General features: G+C 44.3%; 2 protein-coding genes across 5 annotated transcripts in view; one reads left to right on the forward strand and one right to left on the reverse strand.

Moving 5' to 3' along the window:
* Positions 1-14,948, reverse strand: part of FAM169A (family with sequence similarity 169 member A) — a 56,525-nt gene extending 41,577 nt beyond the window's left edge. Inside the window, exon 1 of one of the 4 annotated variants that reach the window (XM_070412190.1) lies at positions 14,860-14,948. Coding sequence is in view for 1 of the 4 variants with exons in the window: in XM_070412188.1 (XP_070268289.1) it covers positions 13,413-13,442 (30 nt within the window). In the remaining 3 variants the exon portion in view is untranslated. Of the gene's footprint in view, positions 1-13,209; positions 13,229-13,412; positions 13,469-14,151; positions 14,320-14,859 lie in introns of those variants that run through there. The other 3 variants (XM_070412189.1, XM_070412188.1, XM_070412191.1) reach the window with 3 other exon arrangements.
* On the forward strand, positions 10,322-10,893 carry LOC139008092 (large ribosomal subunit protein eL21-like). Its single transcript, XM_070411464.1, has one exon. It carries the CDS (start codon positions 10,343-10,345, stop codon positions 10,823-10,825), a length of 483 nt encoding a protein of 160 aa, XP_070267565.1. The 5' UTR covers positions 10,322-10,342; the 3' UTR covers positions 10,826-10,893.
* Positions 14,949-17,608: the final 2,660 nt, after the last annotated feature.

Genomic DNA, 17,608 nt, shown 5'->3' on the forward strand with positions numbered 1-17,608 from the left:
GAAAGTAAGAAAAATTTGTGAAACATTTATAAAAGCAATACCACAGGATTTCCAGGCGACTTACAAAAAGAAAAAAAAACACATAGCAACTATGAATTTCAAGAGAGATCAACCAGGAGCTTATGTAAATCAAATGTTATAGTTAGAAAAGTATCAAAATAAAACAGCAGAGCTCTATTATGAAGCTTATTTGTTATTTTGGGCCAATTTTTATATCTCTATCAAAGTCAATATTCAAAATCAAACTAAGGAAATAGAACATTATGTTCTAGTCAGATCCAACAATTGTAATGAAGATTAAAATTTTAGATGAAACCAAAAACAAATGGTCAACAGCAGATGAAAAAAGCATAATTAGGACACTAGTTAAGTGTTTTCCTCTCTTATAGACAACAAGATCCCAGCTTTGTGTCTAAGTAAAAATTAAGAGCATTAAATATACCCTACTATTGACTAGATGAAGCTCAAGAAGGATTAATATCACAGTATTCTCCTTAAACCAACTCGAAAGACTCTCTTGAATATTAGCTACCAAAACAAGGTGGGAATGAAACACATTTAAACATTTCATTTGCTAAGATAAGAGTAATCATGACCTACAGCAGGGGTGGGGAACCCTTTTTCTGCCAAGGGCCATTTGGATATTTATAACGTCATTCCTGGATCATACAAAATGATCAACTTAAAAATTAGCCTGCTATATTTGGTCAAACATTTAATTAACTCACCCCTAATGCCTTGGCAGGGCCAAATCAAAGATTTCAAGGGCCAAATACCCCTGCCCTGAAGGATGAAATATAAATTAACATATGAGGGCTGCTGCCAAAAATTTGGTATACAAAAGCATTGTTGATTACAATCACACAAAGATAATATGGCATTCTAGACAAAAAATACAAAATGGACATATAAGGAAAAGGAGCCTGATAGAATAGCAAATTGATGGGTCATTTTCTTTTTCACCTACTGTTACCAAAACATGGTCCTTAAAAGATTTTAAATACTATCATGTTTAAATAGCATTTTCTTTTTTTTTTATAGTCTTATTTTTTAGTTTTAGTTTTATTCATATTGAATAAAGAGCCTAGCAGTATAGCCCAGAATAAGAGAATGGTTGTGAATAGTCAGGGGTGTCATGATTCCTTATCTAACATGCTTTAACTATGTCTGATCCGTCCTGCTAGTTTGTGGCAGTGCGAGACTGAAACACAGGCCAGGTGTCCCTAAGCCATTGATCCTTCCTCTATCCTAGTGTTGGCTGAACTTCAATTATCTGCATACCATCATCAAAATGTTTCCAGTGTGTCAAGTGTCTATATCACTACTTAATATGTATGTTCCTCAATTCACTTTTTTAAATGCACACCTCTCATCCCATCCCCCCTTTTAATTTGGTGAAATCCTCCTATATAATAAAAAGCTAATATGCAAACCGACTGAATGGCAGAATGACCAGTCACCTATGACATGCACTGACCACCAGGGGGCAGACGCTCAACACAGGAGCTGCCTCTGGTGGTCAGTGCTCCCACAGGGTGAGCACCGCTCAGCCAGAAGCCGAGCTCACAGCTGGCGAGCACAGCGGCGGTGGCAGGAGCCTCTCCCACCTCCGTGGCAGCGCCAAGGATGTCCCACTGACTGTGAGAGGGTGCAGACCAGGCAGAGGGACCCCCCCCCACCAGTGCACGAATTTTGTGCACCAGACCTCTAGTATACACATAACATTTATCATTTTAACCCTTTCTAAGTTTACAGTTCAGTGGCAGTACGAATATTCACACTGTTATACAACCTTCACCACTCTCCCTTTCCAGAACTATGTACCCATTAAATAATTCCCCATTCCTATTCCCCCTAGTCCCTGATAACCACCATTCTTTCTGTATCCATGAATTTGCCTATTCTAGGAATCTCATAAGTGTTATCACAATAATTGTCTTTTTTACTAGTAAATCTGCCTTATTTCACTTATTTCAAGCTTCATCCATGTTGTAGCCTATATCAGAATCTCAACTCACTTTAAAGAAATTTTTCACTCACTTTAAACTATAAAACCTACAAAACCACCAATTTGATATGTTAGATCAGTGGTTCCCAAACTTATTTGGCCTACTGCCCCTTTTCCAGAAAAAATATTACTCAGACCCTGGAAATTAATTTTTTAAAAATTTTAATAGCAGTTACTCATTGCCCCCCCGAAATGCACCTGTGGCCATCACCGCCCCCCTGGATCGCTGCAGCGCCCACTTTGGGAATCACTGTGTTAGATTATACATTTTCCTAATCAGCCTTATGATTTCTAAGTATCATAATTTAAATGTTCACCTGAATACAACTTAAAGCCCTCTCCTAAATCACCGGCAGTATGTCAGCACACTTTAGAAAACATTACTATCTACGGGACTGCTTACCATAAGACTAAATACAGTATGACTAAATTAAAGTGTAAAACAAAAATTCATTATCTTTCATTCTTAAACATTCTTATATTGAGACTTTTCAATAGAAAAATAACCACTTCTAGGTTTATTTAGTCAAAGATTATTCTTATATATAAGATTATTCCTATATATATACATATATATATAAACAAAATGAAACCATATCCTGTGTTCCTGAAGTCCAACAATTTAAATATTCTGAAATTTGCATAAAGAACATTATGGGGGAGAGGGGACTTTACTTAGTTAGAAGTTGTTATTTCTGAATACGGTTTGACAACTGCTCGGCTGGGTGGCTCATTTGGTTGGAGCATCCTCCAGTACACCAAGTTTGTTTCCTGGTCAGAGCACATGCCTAGGTTTCAGATTTGATCCCTGGTCAGGGCGCATATGGGAGGAAACTGATATCTCTTTCTCCCTCTTCCTTTCCCTCTCTTTCTCTCTCTCCCTTACTCCAAAATCAATAAACATATCATCAGGTGAGGATCAAAAAATAAGTAAATAAGGACCTTTTTACCTCTAAATATTAGTAATTGTTTATTTTTTAAAATATTGGTTAAAAGAAAAGAAAGAGGACCCAAATAAACAAAATCAGAAATGAAAGAGGTGAAGTAACAACTGATCCCACAGAAATACAAAAGATTATGAAAAAAGACTATGAACAACTCTATTCCAACAAAATGGACAACCTAGACGAAATGGACATATTCTTAGAAAAATACAAGCTCCTACCCTGGCCGGTTTGGCTCAGTGGCTAGAGCGTTGGCCTGCGGACTCAAGGGTCCCGGGTTCAATTCCGGTCAAGGGCATGTACCTTGGTTGCGGGCACATACCCAATGGGGAGTGTGCAGGAGGCAGCTGATCAATGTTTCTCTCTCATCGATGTTTCTAACTCTCTATCCCTCTCGCTTCCTCTCTGTAAAAAAACAATAAAATATATTTTAAGAAAAATACAAGCTTCCAAAACTCAATCAAGAAGAATAAAAAAACCTGAATAGGTCGATAACTACCGAAGAAATTGAAGCAGTGATGAAAAATCTTCCAGCAGCCCTGGCCAGTTTGGCTCAATGGATAGAGCGTCGGCCTTCAGACTCAAGGGTCCCAGGTTCGATTCCGGTCAAGGGCATGTACCCTGGTTGTGGGCACATCCCCAGTGGGGGGTGTGCAGGAGGCAGCTGATCGATGTTTCTCTCTCATCGATGTTTCTAACTCTCTGTCCCTCTCCCTTCCTCTCTGTAGAAAAATCAATAAAATATATTTTTTAAAAAATCTTCCAGGAAACAAAAGCTCTAGTCCGGATGACTTTACAGGGGAGTTCCGCCAAGCATTCAAAGAACTAAAACCTATCCTCCTCACGCTATTCCAAAAAATTCAAGAGGAAGGCACACTTCCAAGCTCTTTCTATGAAGCCAGCATTATCCTAATTCCAAAACCAGATAAAGATACCACAAAAAAAGAGAACTACAGGCCAATATCCTTGATGACCATAGATGCTAAAATCCTCAACAAAATTCTAGCAGATCGGATTCAGCATTACATTAGAAAGATCATACACCATGATCAAGTGGGATTTATTCCAGGGATGCAAGGATGGTACAATATCTGCAAATCAATAAATGTGATACATCACATAAACAAACTGAGAGACAAAAATCACATAATCATATCAATTGATGCAGAAAAAGCATTGGACAAAATCCAACACCCTTTCTTGATAAAAGCCCATACCTCAACATAATAAAAGCCTTATATGACAAACCTACAGCCAACATCATATTCAATGGGCAAAAACTAAATTCATTTCCCCTAAGAATGGGAACAAGACAGGGATGCCCACTTTCACCATTCCTGTTTAATATAGAACTGGAAGTGCTAGCCATAGCAATCAGACAAGAATAAATAAAAGGCATTCAAACTGGAAAAGAAGTAAAGCTCTCCTTGTTTGCAGATGACATGATACTATACATAGAAAACCCAAAAACTCCATCAAAAAACTGCTAGACTTAATAAATGAATTTGGCAATGTAGCAGGATACAAAATTAACACCCAGAAATCTATGGCCTTTTTATGCACCAACTAGAGGCACGGTGCACGAAATTCGTGCGGGGGGCGGGGGGGGGTCCCCTCAGCCCAGCCTGCACCCTCTCCAATTCAGGACCCCTCGGGGGATGTCCGACTGCCGGTTTAGGCCTGATCCCGGGGATCAGAAGCCTAAACCGGCAGTCGGACATCCCTCTCACAATCTGGGATCACTGGCTCCTAACTGCTCACCTGTCTGCCTGCCTGATTGCCCCTCACTGCCCCCCTCTGCCGGCCTGGTTGCCCCTCACTGTTCCCCCTTGCCAGCGTGGTCACCCCCAACTGCCCCCCCTGCTGGCCTGGTCGCCCCATGCAGCCTGCTGTTCAGTGGTTTGGTCGCCCCTCACTGCCCCCCGCCGACCTGGTCACCTCACGCAGTCTGCTGCTCAGTCATTTGTCGGCCCTCACTAACCCCCTTGCTGGCCTGGTCACCCCCAAATGCCCCCCCCCCCCCCCCGCCAACCTGGTCACCTCACGCAGTCTGCTGCTCAGTCATTTGGTCGGCCCTCACTAACCCCACTGCTGGCATGGTCACCCCATGCAGCCTGTTCGGTCGTCCATTCGGTTGTTTTGGTTGCAACGGTCACTTAGTATCTACACTAATAAAAGAGAAACATGGTAATTGGTGTACGACCGCTACCCTTTTCATTGGCTAATCAGTGAGTATATGCAAATTAACTGTCAGCCAAGATGGTGGCCGGCATCCAGACAGCTGGAAGCGAACATGAGGCTTGCTTGCTGCGGGCTCCAACGTTCCCGCCTCAATAACCGGCCTCTGAGCTACAACTCTAAGAAACTATGTACTATGTTGCAAATAAGAAGATAAACAAAACACCAGAAACTGGCTTTCATTCAGCCGGGCTTTAGCAACATTGTATCGATGTTTTCAGCAGCGAGGCCTCAGAGCTAAAGCTGGCCCAGAATAAAAAAAAAAGAAAAGAAAACAAGGAGCTGTTGGGAGCTTCAGTCACTCGCTGCCAGAAAACAGCCCTCAGCCCCTCACCCAGACTGGCCAGGCACCCCAGTGGGGACCCCCACCCTGATCCAGGACACCCTTCAGGGCAAACCAGCCGGCCCCTACCCATGCACCAGGCCTCTATCCTATATAGTAAAAGGGTAATATGCCTCCTGGCACCGGGATCAGCGGAGCAGCAAGGCTCCCGGCACTGGGATCAGCGTGACAGGGGGCAGCGCCCAAACCCCCTGATCACCCTGCGGCTCTGTGTGTGACAGGGGCCAGGGCCACAACCTCCCTATCCGCCCTGCTCTGTTCGTGACAAGGGAAGGCGCCCCAACCCCCTGATCAGCCCTGCTCTGTGCCTGATAGGGGGGAGCTCCCCAACCCCCTGATCAGCCCTGCTCTGTGCCTGATAGGGGGGGAGCTCCCCAATCCCCTGATTGCCCTGCGGCTCTGTGTGTGACAGGGTGCGGCGCCCCCCCCCCCCCCCCCCACTCATGGGCCCTGCTCTGTGCCTGATAGGGGGGAGCTCCCCAATCCCCTGATCTGCCCTGCTCTGTGTGTGACAGGGTAGAGCCATAACCTCTCCATCGGCCCTGCCCCGAGTGTGACAGCAGTGGCGCCCCATCCCCCTGATCGGCCCTGCTCTGTGGGTGACAGAGGGTGGCGCCCCAACCCCCCTCCACGGGCCTTGCTCTGTGTGTGACAGGGTAGAGCCATAACCTCCCCATTGGCCCTGCCCTGAGTGTGACAGGGTGCAGCACCCCAACCCCCTGATCCGCCCTGCTCTGTGCGTGACAGGGGGTGGCGCCGCAACCTCCCCATTGACCCTGCCTTGAGTGTGACAGGGGGTGGTGCCCCAACCCTCCAATTGGCCCTACCATGAGCGTGACTGAGGGTGGCATCGCAACCTCCCAATCTGCCCTGCTCTGTGCATGATGGGGCGGCGCCCCAACTCCCCAATCAGCCCTGCTCTGAGCCTGACCAGGGGCTGCACCTAGGGATTGGGCCTGCCCTCTGCCTCCCAGGAGCAGGCCTAAGCCAGCAGGTTGTTATCTCCTGAGGGGTCCCAGACTGCGAGAGGGCACTGGCCGGGCTGGGGGGATTCCCCCCCCCCCCCCCCGAGTGCACAAATTTTTGTGCACCGGGCCTCTAGTTTTATATATATAGATAGAAGATAATGAACTCACAGAAAGAGAAATGAAAAAAACAATCCCATTTACCATTGCACCAAAAAAACTAAGATACCTAGGAATAAACTTAACTAAGGACGTAAAAGACCTGTACTCAGACAACTACAGGACATTGAAAAAAGAGATAGAGGAAGACATAAACAAATGCAAGAACATACCATGTTCATGGATTGGTAGAATGAACATCATTAAGATGTCCATACTACCCAAAGCAATATATAGATTCAATGTAATCCCCATTAAAACACCAATGGCATATTTCAGAGATCTAGAATAAACTCTCCAAAAATTCATCTGAAATAAAAAAAAGACCCCAAATAGCCACAGCAATCCTGAGAAAGAAGAACAAAGTTGGAGGATCACAATACCAGATGTCAAGCTATATTACCAAGCCACGGTTCTCAAAACTGCCTGGTACTGGCACAAGAACAGACATATAGACCAATGGAACAGAACAGAGAACCTAGAAATCAACACAAGTCATTATACTCAATTAATATTTGACAAAGGAGGCAAGAGCATACAATGGAGCCAAGATAGTCTCTTCAATAAATGATGCTGGGAAATTTGGTCAGATACATCCAAAAAAATGAAACTAGATCACCAACTTACACCATACACAAAAATAAACTCAAAATGGTAAAGGACTTGAATGTAAGACGGGAAACCATAAAAATCCTACAGGATTCCATAGGCAGCAAAATAGCAGACATATGTCATAGCAATATCTTTACCAATAAAGCTCCTAGGGCAATGGAGACTAAGGAGAAAATAAAGAAATGGGACCGAATCAAAATAAAAAGCTTCTGCACAGCAAAAGAAACCATCAACAAAACAACAAGAAAGCCCGCTGCATGGGAGAACATATTTGCCAATGATATTTCAGATAAGGGTTTAATCTCCAACAACTACAGAGAACTCATACAACTTAACAAAAGGAAGATAAACGATCCAATCAAAAAATGGGCAATGGACCTAAATAGACACTTTTCAAAAGAGGACATATAGAAAGCCGAGAGAAATATGAAAACATGCTCAAAGTCACTAAATATCTGAGAGATACAAATCAAAACAACAATGAGGTACAATCTCACACCTGTCAGAATGGCTATCATCAACAAATCAAATGACAAGTGCTGGCGAGGATGTGGAGAAAAAGGAACCCTCGTGCACTGCTGGTGGGAATGCAGACTGATGTAGCCACTGTGGAAGACAGTATAGAGTTTCCTCAAAAAGTTAAAAGTGGAACTCCCATTTGACCCAGTAATATCACTTCTAGGAATATATCCGAAGAAATCAGAAACACCAGTCAGAAAGGCTATATACACCCCTATGTTCATAGCAGCACAATTTACAATAGCTAAGATTTGGAAACAGCCTAAGTGCCATCAGCATGAGTGGATTAGAAAACTGTGGTACATGTACACAATCGAATAGTATGTTGCTATAAAAAAGAAGGAACTTTTACCATTTGTAACAGCAGGATGAACTGGAGAGCATTATGCTAAGGGAAATAAGCCAGTTGGAGAAAGATAAATATCACATGATCTCGCTCACATGTGGGATATAATGACCAACATAATTTGATGAACAAGAACAGAGACAAATGACGGGGGGGGGGGGGGGGGGCAGTTAGAGAGCCACCAAAGGACTTGTTTGCATGCATATTAGCATAACCAATGGACACAGACACTGGGGCGGTGGGGGCTTGCCCGGGGTGGGAATGGCTGTGGGGGGGGAAAGGGGGTCTTTGGGGGGAAAAGGAGATATACTAGTATGTAAAACTTTAGACAATAAATAAATAAAATTAAATATTGGTTAACTTAAGAGTGCATAAATTACTAGCCCTGTGGTGGTTCTGCTACAGTTTAGAGAGGCCAGAGAAGGGTGGTCAAGTCCTGGAGAAAATCATGTTGCTATGGAAATCACGTGCTTCTCCGTCTTTCTTGTTGTTTTTAAGCTTGTATTCTATGTTACATAACTGTAAAGCTGTCAGGTCAAATTTTGTCAAGCACTTTATTCTCTGCCCATGAGATAAACCAAAAGGCCTAACTAGATTCTACATGAATGAGAAAGCTTAATGTTGCCTTCAGTGAACTCATCAAAAATGTATACAGAATGGACAATGAAGTGTAAAAAGTGTCCAAATTAATTAATTAAGTAAAGCGTATGCTCATTAATCCTGGCTAACTTACATAAAAACATACTCAGACCGCTTCCTTATGTAAGAGTTCTAAGATATCCATCAGCTATTTTACATCCATCTTTTAATAATTTCACTTTTCCTGAAAAATTATATAACTATTTGAAAGAATGACTATTTTTTTTTAATCCTCACCAGAGGGTATTTTTTCCACTGATTTCCAAAGAGAGTGGAAGAGGAGAAGGTGGGGAGAGAGAGAGAGAAACATGGATGAGAGAGAGATACAACAATTGGTTGCCTCCTGCATAAGGCCTCGCCAGGGCTGGGGAACCTGCCACCGAGGTACAAGGTATGTGCCCTTGACCAGGAAATGAACCCAAGACCCTTAGGTCCGCAGGACGATGCTCCAACTGAGCCAAATGGGCCAGGACAGGGCAGAATTACTACACTTAACAAGAAAATATGAAAACAAATTAGAAAAATAATGCCTATCATTGTGATTCATTCCCTATGTGATGTTAATTACTAGATGTCAACTACACTCTTAAAAAGGGGGAACATATAAGTTCAATTACTAAATTATTTCAAGATTCTTATACATTATTGCTATTATTTAAGAGTTTTAGGGGAAAGGTTAGATTTAAAAAATCTGGCAATGTTAGAGCTGAAAAAGTTCTTAGAAAACAAATAATTATCTCAACCAATCCAAGTCATGATCTTACTTTTCCTGATTGCTTCCCCAACAAAGAAAATAGGTTAGGTATCCAGGCAACATAATCGTCAATGCTCTCAACCTTGTACACAAAAAGCCTGTTTCTGAACCTTATTATGATTCTTCTGATTCTTCCCTTTTCTTTTCTCCCTAACATCATTTCTTCCTTAACTAACCTAGCTCCTGTACTACATCAGGTCAACTGATCTCTGTCTTACTTAGCTTCTTACTTCCTCTATCCCTATCCTACACAAGGCCCTAAATCCTAGATTAATCCTTCTCCCCATTCACAGCTGAGTTTTTTAGTACAACAAAAATGAAACCACTTCTGGAGCAGACTGCTACGATAATCCAATCTCAGGTGGCTCAACACTGCTCAAAAATCCTTTTGGCTTTCTGGGAAATGAAAAAGATTTGGTTACATATGGTTAAGGATTGCCTACAAGTTTATGGGTAATGGAGCAAAAAGTTAAATGGGGTTCATACCTGCTGACTGTTTTTATTTCAAGTAGAAGCCCAAATCATCTTTTGAAGTAGCCAACAGTGCTATATGTACTTCATGACCCAGATTACTGAACACTGTTCATAATCCTACAGAAGCAGTTTACAAACACAGGAAAGCCAAACTAAGAACTATTTAAATGAATACACCATAAAATTTTGTCCATTTCAAGATTAGACAATTTAAAATTCATTATATTTTTTTACTTGGCTCATCATATAATAGAGCTGATTTTATAGTGTCTTATTAAAGTTAACATGGGTTTGATACAGTAAACTTCAAGGATACCGCCATCTTCCAGTAATTCGCCAAAATGACTAACACAAAGGGAAAGAGGAGAGGCACCCGCTATATGTTCTCTAGGCCTTTTAGAAAACATGGAGTTGTTCCTTTGGCCACATACATCCGCATCTACAAGAAAGGTGATATTGTGGACATCAAGGGAATGGGCACTGTTCAAAAAGGAATGCCCCACAAATGTTACCATGGCAAAACTGGAAGAGTCTACAATGTCACCCAGCATGCAGTGGGCATTGTTGTGAACAAGCAAGTTAAGGGCAACATTCTTGCCAAGAGAATTAATGTGCGCATTGAGCATATTAAGCTCTCTAAGAGCCGAGACAGCTTCCTGAAACGTGTGAAGGAAAATGATCAGAAAAAGAAGGAAGCCAAAGAGAAAGGTACCTGGGTTCAACTAAAGCGTCAGCCTGCTCCACCCAGAGAAGCACACTTTGTGAGAACCAATGGAAAGGAGCCTGAGCTGCTGGAACCCATTCCCTATGAATTCATGGCATGATAAGTGGGAAAAAATAAAAAAGACTTCTGTGCTGATAAAAAAAAAAAAACAAAAAAAAAACACAACAATATGCAATTATAGACTAGGGGCCCAGTGCACAAAATTCTGGCACTCAGCCCAGCCTGTGCTCTCTCGCAGTCCAAGAGCCCTTGGCTTAGGCCCACTCCCCATGGCTTCTGGCACACTGACCACCAGGGGGCAGCTCCTGTGTTGAGCATCTGCTTCCTGGTGGTCAGTGTATATCATAGCAACCGGTCATTCTGCCATTTGGTCAATTTGCATATTGGCCTTTTATTATATAGGATAAAGGATAATTTTAACACAAAGTATCACAGAGGCTTGTCTCTTTTAGAACCCTGCAGAAAAACTGATTTTTCTTTTAAAAACTGTTTTTGTTTTAAAAGAAATACATCTAGCTCAAAACAAAGCAAAAACAAAACAAAACTTGGTGCTTAATTTTCACATAATGTTTAGGAAATATTCCCTAATATTTTCACTACACAACTAAGACATGTAACCAAGGGCTGCCGGTATCATATCAACTGGAAAAACAGCAGCCTCTGAGCCACAGGCTAGCCCAGTGGTCAGCAAACTGCGGCTCTCGAGCCACATGCGGCTCTTTGGCCCCTTGAGTGTGGCTCTTCCACAAAATACCGACTTCTGTGCATGGGCCAGGAAGTTTCAATCGGACGGTACGTGCATGCCCCCACGTGGTATTTTTTGTTTACCTTCTTACCTAACCAACAGTCCTTGCTACAGAATCCTTGCTATTTTTCGAACATCTGCCCTAATACTCAATCCTCTTATGTTCTCACCTTTAAAAAGTAAATATTTTTGCATTTTTAGGCAGATGACTGAACATAACACACATAAGGCTTCAAAGGGTTACGTAGGTAGGAGCTAATGCAGGGGTGGGCAAACTTTTTGACTCGAGGGCCACAATGGGTTCTTAAACTGGACCGGAGGGCCGGAACAAAAGCATGGATGGAGTGTTTGTGTGAACTAATATAAATTCAAAGTAAACATCATTACATAAAAGGGTACGGTCTTTTTTTTTTTTTTTTTAGTTTTATTCATTTCAAACGGGCCGGATCTGGCCCACGGGCCATAGTTTGCCCACAGCTGAGCTAATGGATAAAAATGTTAGAGATTTTCTTCTTTTCAATTTCTCAACCACTGGTAAAACAATGCTCAAAATCTCAAGCTATGGTAAAGATAAAAAACACACCAAGATCACTTACAAACTCAATTAAATACAACAGTACCAATTCTATAGACCTCTCTGATGTGTGTATTAACAGAATCAATGTAATATGTGTTTGACTCAGCAGTGAACTTGCCAGACAGAACAATCTCATTCCCTGTCGACTTAGCATAGGTCCAATCAGGGCACCTTCAGTCTGTAGCAGACAATCTTTGCTTACTGAAATTCCCTAAAACATGACTCATCTCTCAATGTGCAAGGCCCCTTTCACCTCCATAATTCTTCCCACAGAACAAGCATGTCATTAATGAGAGGCATAACATTTCTTCGAAGGATGGTACATGACATGAATCACTTTGTTCGCAGAAGAAACAGTGGAAGAGTCTTCAACTAATCAGAAAAGAAGTTTACAGTAATTTAATTAGGAGGGTAACATTAAAATTTTACTCTCAAAAGCATCTAACTATAAAATATTCTGTTTTCTCCAAATTAGTTAAGCCCTTTTGTCTGATGTATTTTGTACCTTATTAATGAAACGATACCATTTATAATGATTCGAACCCTATTTCAAAGGTCAGACTAATTCAGAACTTTTTAGATCTAAAGTCCACAGGTAAAGCATTTTAGGTTATAATTACTCATGCAGCAGGATAATGTTGCTACTCCTAGAAGATATTTCTAAATTCCCAAAGCCAATCCTCAACATAAATTCAAAGAGAGTAGTACAATGTATCAGCTTCAAGCTTTCTGTGAAAGACTATGATGTTTTATCTTTGTTTGCGCTGGAAGTCTTCACAAATAGACTTCCCAGGTTCCTCTCACCATCTCATTTCCTTGTCCTCTCCCCCTTACCCTCCATTAAAACACACACACACACACACACACACACACACACACACACACACACACCTTAGTCTGGTACATATTAGTCACTAAAAATATTTCCTCTTGGAGGAAAACAAAATATTGTTTGCAAAGATAACCTGTATATCTTATGTGCAATAAATAAATATGTGCAAGCAGAGAATACACTCATCAAACCCAGATCCATTCTGGTGAATTCCTTCCAGGGCCCAGATACGAGTATTACGCAACAGCCACCATTCCAGCTTTTAATCCCTGTCTGTGAGGCTGTGGTAAAATACAAATGGCACGACCGTAATCCGCTAGAGGTACTTACGGACACGTACGACCTAAATTAAAACAGGAATTGCCAGATTCTCAGGAACCTTGAAAATGACAAATGGTGTCACAGTTCAGAATCATAACTACAACTTTCCCTTCCTGGCAGCCCAATGCCCTCCAGAACCCTCCCACATGAGCAAATGGAGGTTTTGAAAGGATCCCCCTGAGAGGGGGGAGGGGCAGGCATCAGGTGGTTACCCTCAAATCTCCTCCTTGTGAGGCACCCATCCCACTTTCCAGAAGCTGAAAAGCGAATCCGACGCCTCATCATTTCTCCCCACGGACCATCAAGGGAGTGAGTGCAGGCAGATCCCTAGACCCCCGGGCCCTAAACACTGCATCGGATCTCCCGGGGCACAGGCCTGGAAACACGGCCCAGGGGCAGCTAAGAATCAGACAACACTGCAGCGAGCTGCATTCTGGAGGAGAAGCCACACGTAGCCAGCAGTTACGGGTCTGGGAGGGGTCAGAGCATCTCCGGAGGCCGCCTCCGCGCGGGCAGCGCCGAGAAGCCTGGGCTCCACAGCTGAGCAGGTCGGGTGCTCCCGAGCCCAGGATCCGGGCGAGCGGAGAGGCGCCCGGTGGGGAGGCTGCAGCGGAGGGGGCTCCGCAGGCACCGCCGGGCCCGGAACGCCTCCGGGGCGAGCGGAGGAAGGAGAAGGAGGCATCCATCCCCCACAAAATGGTGGCGCCGACGCACCTGGGCGCCACACGCCCCCTCCTCTCCCTCCGCCCCTCGCCCCGGGGACCCGGCCGCCGCGGGCAGCAGGACGCGCGTCCCGGGCCCCGGAGGCCGGCGTGGGCCGGCGCCAGGCCGAGCCCGCCGGTGGCGGTCGGCGCCGCTGTCCGCGGGGGCGCGGGGCCGGCGGGGGCCGGGGCCGGACGGGACAGCTCGGCCTCAGCCCGCGGCCCCGCCGGGCACGGGCGGCACACTCACCTCGGACGCGCCCGCGGAGCCGGGAGAGGAGGCGGAGCCGCGGAATGAATGGAGCCGGAGCCGGCTCGCTGGCGACCCCGGCCGGGCGCTGGCCGCCAGGGAGGGTGCGGCCGCCTCCCCCTCGCCCGGGACGCCCCGCTGCCGGTCGACGGGTCGGCCGCAGCCCACCCAGCCCTCCGCGGGCGTGACGCACTCGCGCCGCCGCGCCTCGAGCCTTCGCAGCCGCGCCCACCGCGGATCCCCCCGCCCGCGCGCCCCTGCCGCGCGGCCCCTCCTCGGCGCGGGGACGCCGCCGCCTCCCTCCGGGCCTGGCCGCGGGCAGGTGCGGGCTCGGGCTGCCGGGAGCGGGGCGCGCGCCGCCCCGCCTGGCCCCCTCCCCGCCCCGGCTGCCGTCACCGCCGAGCGGACGCCCCCACCCGGGGCGATGGCTCGGTGGTGGAGAGTGACCTTGGCTTAGAGACCCAAATAGGTGCGGGGGAGCTGCGGGGCTGCGGCGCCGGACTGGCGTGTCCCTTTAACGCCACCTTCGCAGAACCCGCTCGCACCCCCGGACGGGCGAGACCATCCCGGCCTGGGGTCAGGGACGCGGCCTTCGCCCCGCCACCTCCTTCCTGCGCCCCTGCGCCCCGGGAGGGACGCGGAGCGCTCCGTTCACCGTGGGGACGAGCCCGCGAGCCCCGATTCCATCTTGAGCAAACAAGGACCCACCAAATGCCGGTGTCCACCTTTCCTCTTCCACAATCTAGTCCACGCGCACGAGCCCAGACCCAGGAGGACGCCGGCTCCACCTTCCTTCCGTCCCCTGTCTCTCCGAGGCTCCTGCCAGCCCAGCGCCCGAGGCCTTTTGCTAATGACACTCCCCCGCAGATGAAAAGATTCGCTCTGAAGTATTTAAAGCAGCGGTTCTCAACCTGTGGGTCGCGACCCCTTTGGCGGTCGAACGACCCTTTCACAGGGCTCGCCTAAGACCATCGGAAAACACATACATAATTACATATTGTTTTTGTGATTAATCACTATGCTTTAATTATGTTCAATTTGTAACAATGAAATTGGGGGTCACCACAGCATGAGGAACTGTATTAAAGGGTCGCGGCATTAGGAAGGTTGAGAACCACTGAGTGGATTTCTTAGAAGTAATGCATGTCATGGGTTTAAATGTGTTTAATAAATGTATTGACGAAGAGTGTTGTATGTAAGGATTTTAAGGCTTCCTTTCATAGTGCATAAACTCTGGAAAATAAACTCAGCTCATCCAGTAACTTGAAATTGTTCCTTTCATTCCTAAGAAATATTTAGCAATCACAATACCAACCTTTTACGAATTTACCTCAAACAGTATTTGTTGATAGAGGTTTATTTGACTCAGATATTTTTTTTAAAAAATCCAATAGGCCTTTCTGCCTCAAGTTACTCAGAAGAATTAATCTCACATGTTACAGGATGCGGCTTTACATGTTTAAGAAAGAAAAACCATTTACTTCCCTCTTTGTCTGAGATACATTAAATCTTGCTTGTGTGTTTACCCATACTCAGAATCCATGAGCTCTTAATGGACAAAGAACTAAAAAAAAGTCTTTATCGGATTGATACATGCTGTAAATCACAACCAAAATACTTTGAAATAGGCTTTGGACCTTTTGTCTGAAAAGTTTTGCAGAAAGTTCTTAAAGTTAAAAAAAAACAAACACACAAAAACCCAACAAACAAACAAACAAAAAACTGAAGTGAGGGGCAACAAGCTTTTATTTAAAATCAAAGAATAGCTATCCCAGAAGCACTGATTCAGGCAGAAACCCAAATAGTGTTTCAATTACGGGGTGGAGAAGGCAAAGGGTTTTTGTGAGAAAAGGAAGAGAAATAATTACATGAATAGAAAGAAGGAATTTCTAGTTGTGCTAATAAGCTAAGTTATTCTTTAGCTATACATGGCTGTTTACTGATTCTGAAAAATGTCTTTATCAGTCCTCGTAGTCAGGAGGTCTGTTTTCTTGGCAAACAGTTGTTTGGGATATAATGTTGCTTTAGGCCCAGTTCAAACATTCCAAAGGTGCAAGGAGTTAGAGGTGCAATGCAGTTCTTCTGGAATGGCTGCCTGGACTCCTTTTTGAAATGGCCCCATTAATGCCAATTTCTCACAGAGTAAAAGATGATGTTTCATATGCTTGCTTTATTTTGTTAAGTTACAAGTAGAAGGAAACATGTTAAGTGTTCTCCTTGCATTTTTTGATATATGTTTTAAGGCGATTGGGACCATCTTAAGAGAAGCTTGCCACAACACTACATTTTGGAGGTCCCTGGTACAAATGACCCAGAAGAGAGCCCTTAAATTGCAATGGAAAGAGGAATTCCTAATGGCTAAATGATGGCTGTTTCTGACTGCTAACATATTACCAAGCACTTTATTAACTTCTTTGTGGAAATTAATTCATTTAATCCTTATAACCATCCTTCGAGGTACTTATTAATGTTATCCCCAGTTTACCTAAGAGGAGATTGAGGCACACAGAGAAACTAAGCAATTTGCCCGTAGTCACATAGCTAATTACCTGGCAGTTTGGCTCAAGCGCATACTCCCTTAACCAGTATACTATACCACCTTTCATGGGCACAAAATCACATGCCATATGATTGAATTTTACTTTCAAAGTCCTAAAACATACCAAATACCCAGTGTCTTCATGTTGGAAAGATTTCTTATTTTAGTATTATTTTCTTGGACACGAAGAGAGAATTAAACCCTAAGAAAGAAAACTTGTAAGACTTCCTTTGATATATATTAAGCAAAATTGTGTAATCTTTTAGTTTTGGGGGGAAAAAACCACTTTCTTTTTTTAATTCTCACCCGAGGATATTTTTTCCTATTGACTTTTAGAAAGAGTAGGAGGGAAGGAGGAGAAAGAAAGAGAGAAAAAAAACATCCAAGTGAGAGGGACACATTGATTGGTTGCCTCCCACATGTGCCCCGACCTGGGCAGGGATGAACCTGCAATGGAGCCCTTGACCAGGAATTGAACCCCTTTGATCTGTGGGCCAACACTCTAACCACTGAGCAAAAGTGAAGGCACTTTTCACATCATTTAAGGGTAATTGCTCTTCAAGTTTTTTGTGGGTTTTTTTTTTTTTTTAGGTTCCGGAGCAGTTAGAAGTTTTATGAATATTTATTTAGTGAATGAAAGAAACACATTTCCTTAGAAAAGATTCATCACCACCTTTGACCCTCCATTAGACTTAAATGGGTAGAACTAGGATCCAATATATACAGCATATGTTTTAAATTCATAAAATCACAGTGAGAAGGTTTTAATGACTGAGGCAGCCCAGGTACTTCTAACTAGATCTGAACTATTAGTCAATTAGTTAACTAATTAGCTAATGATGTCAGCCGTAGCAATGGAGAAATGAGAAGGCAATCCTTTTTACTTTCACTAGAAGAAGAAAAGGGACTCCATACCCT

The sequence above is a fragment of the Myotis yumanensis genome, unplaced genomic scaffold (genome assembly GCF_028538775.1).
Source record: "Myotis yumanensis isolate MYYU_CA2020_CCGP unplaced genomic scaffold, mMyoYum1.0.hap1 SCAF_4, whole genome shotgun sequence".
NCBI lineage: Eukaryota > Metazoa > Chordata > Mammalia > Chiroptera > Vespertilionidae > Myotis > Myotis yumanensis.